At 50.9% G+C, this 1,032-nt stretch overlaps 1 protein-coding gene across 2 annotated transcripts in view; it reads right to left on the reverse strand.

Annotated features, from left to right (window-relative positions):
* The window catches only part of Acly (ATP citrate lyase), a 49,998-nt gene that overhangs the window by 17,845 nt on the left and 31,121 nt on the right, over positions 1-1,032 (reverse strand). For both annotated transcript variants that reach the window (XM_005369013.3, XM_005369014.3), the window contains one exon: positions 285-366. In XM_005369013.3, coding sequence (XP_005369070.1) covers positions 285-366 — 82 coding nt within the window. The remainder of the gene's footprint in view (positions 1-284; positions 367-1,032) is intronic.

Consider the following 1,032-nt stretch of genomic DNA (forward strand, 5'->3'; position numbering starts at 1 on the left):
AAAAAAAAAAAAAACAAATAAAACAAAGAAAGAAAGAAAGGAAGGAAGGAAGGAAGGAAGGAAGGAAGGAAGGAAGGAAGGAAGGAAGGGCGAGCCCTCACTCTCCAGTTATCCTCTCCACCAGGTGGAGACCATGGCAGAGGGAACAGAGTACCTCCTTCACGGGTGTTTAGTGACACTGGTGCCAACTCTAAGCCCCAGAGCCTCGAGGGATGAATCGGGTCTGTCACTTTAAGATATGTAGTGTGAAAGTGCTTGGATTTTTAAAAGCACACACAACTCACTTCCCCAAGAACTACAATCATCTTGACTCCTGGAGTGTCCTGGTAACGGAGCACATGATCCATGAATGTGGAGCCGGGGTACCTGTAGAGAGTCGGGAGGACGGAGGATCAGGAGGCAGCCTCAGGAAGGGTGGGCACATGTGGGAATCATGGAACTACATACAAGGAACACTGATCTGCATGCCCAGATCAGATACAGAAGCTCCAGGCTAGTGAACGCAGATGGGAGGGGCCAGGAACCAGTGGAGCAGACTGGGGGAGTGGGGGAGACAGCACCAGGGAAGTCCAGAGAAGTTAGTTCATTTGGGAGTAGATGTCCCAGAGAACACCTGTGTGGCAATTTTTTTTGGGGGGGGGTGGGGGTTTCTCCATAGCCCTGGCTGTCCTGGAACTTGATCTGTAGACCAGGTTAGCCTTGAACTCACAGTGGCCTATTTGAGTGGTTGGAGGGGACCCAGTCCCTGGTGCTACCTGACTCAGAACTTCAGCAAGGCTTTCCTCACCCAGACAGCCAGTTTGACAGGGTCTGGTAGTCTCAGAGACAGGCAAGGGAACTCCATCTCCCAGAAGTTTTTGAGCCCCCATCCAGCCAGCAGCAGTAGTTCCAGTGATAACAAGGAGCAATAGCTAATGTTTATTATGGACTTTCTGTGCCAGTCACTGCTGTGTTACTCTAGTGCAGTGGTCCAGTCACTGCTGTGTTACTCTAGTGCAGTGGTCCAGTCACTGCTGTGTTACTCTAGTGCAG

This window comes from Microtus ochrogaster, unplaced genomic scaffold (assembly GCF_000317375.1).
Source record: "Microtus ochrogaster isolate Prairie Vole_2 unplaced genomic scaffold, MicOch1.0 UNK44, whole genome shotgun sequence".
Classification (NCBI taxonomy): Eukaryota; Metazoa; Chordata; class Mammalia; order Rodentia; family Cricetidae; genus Microtus; species Microtus ochrogaster.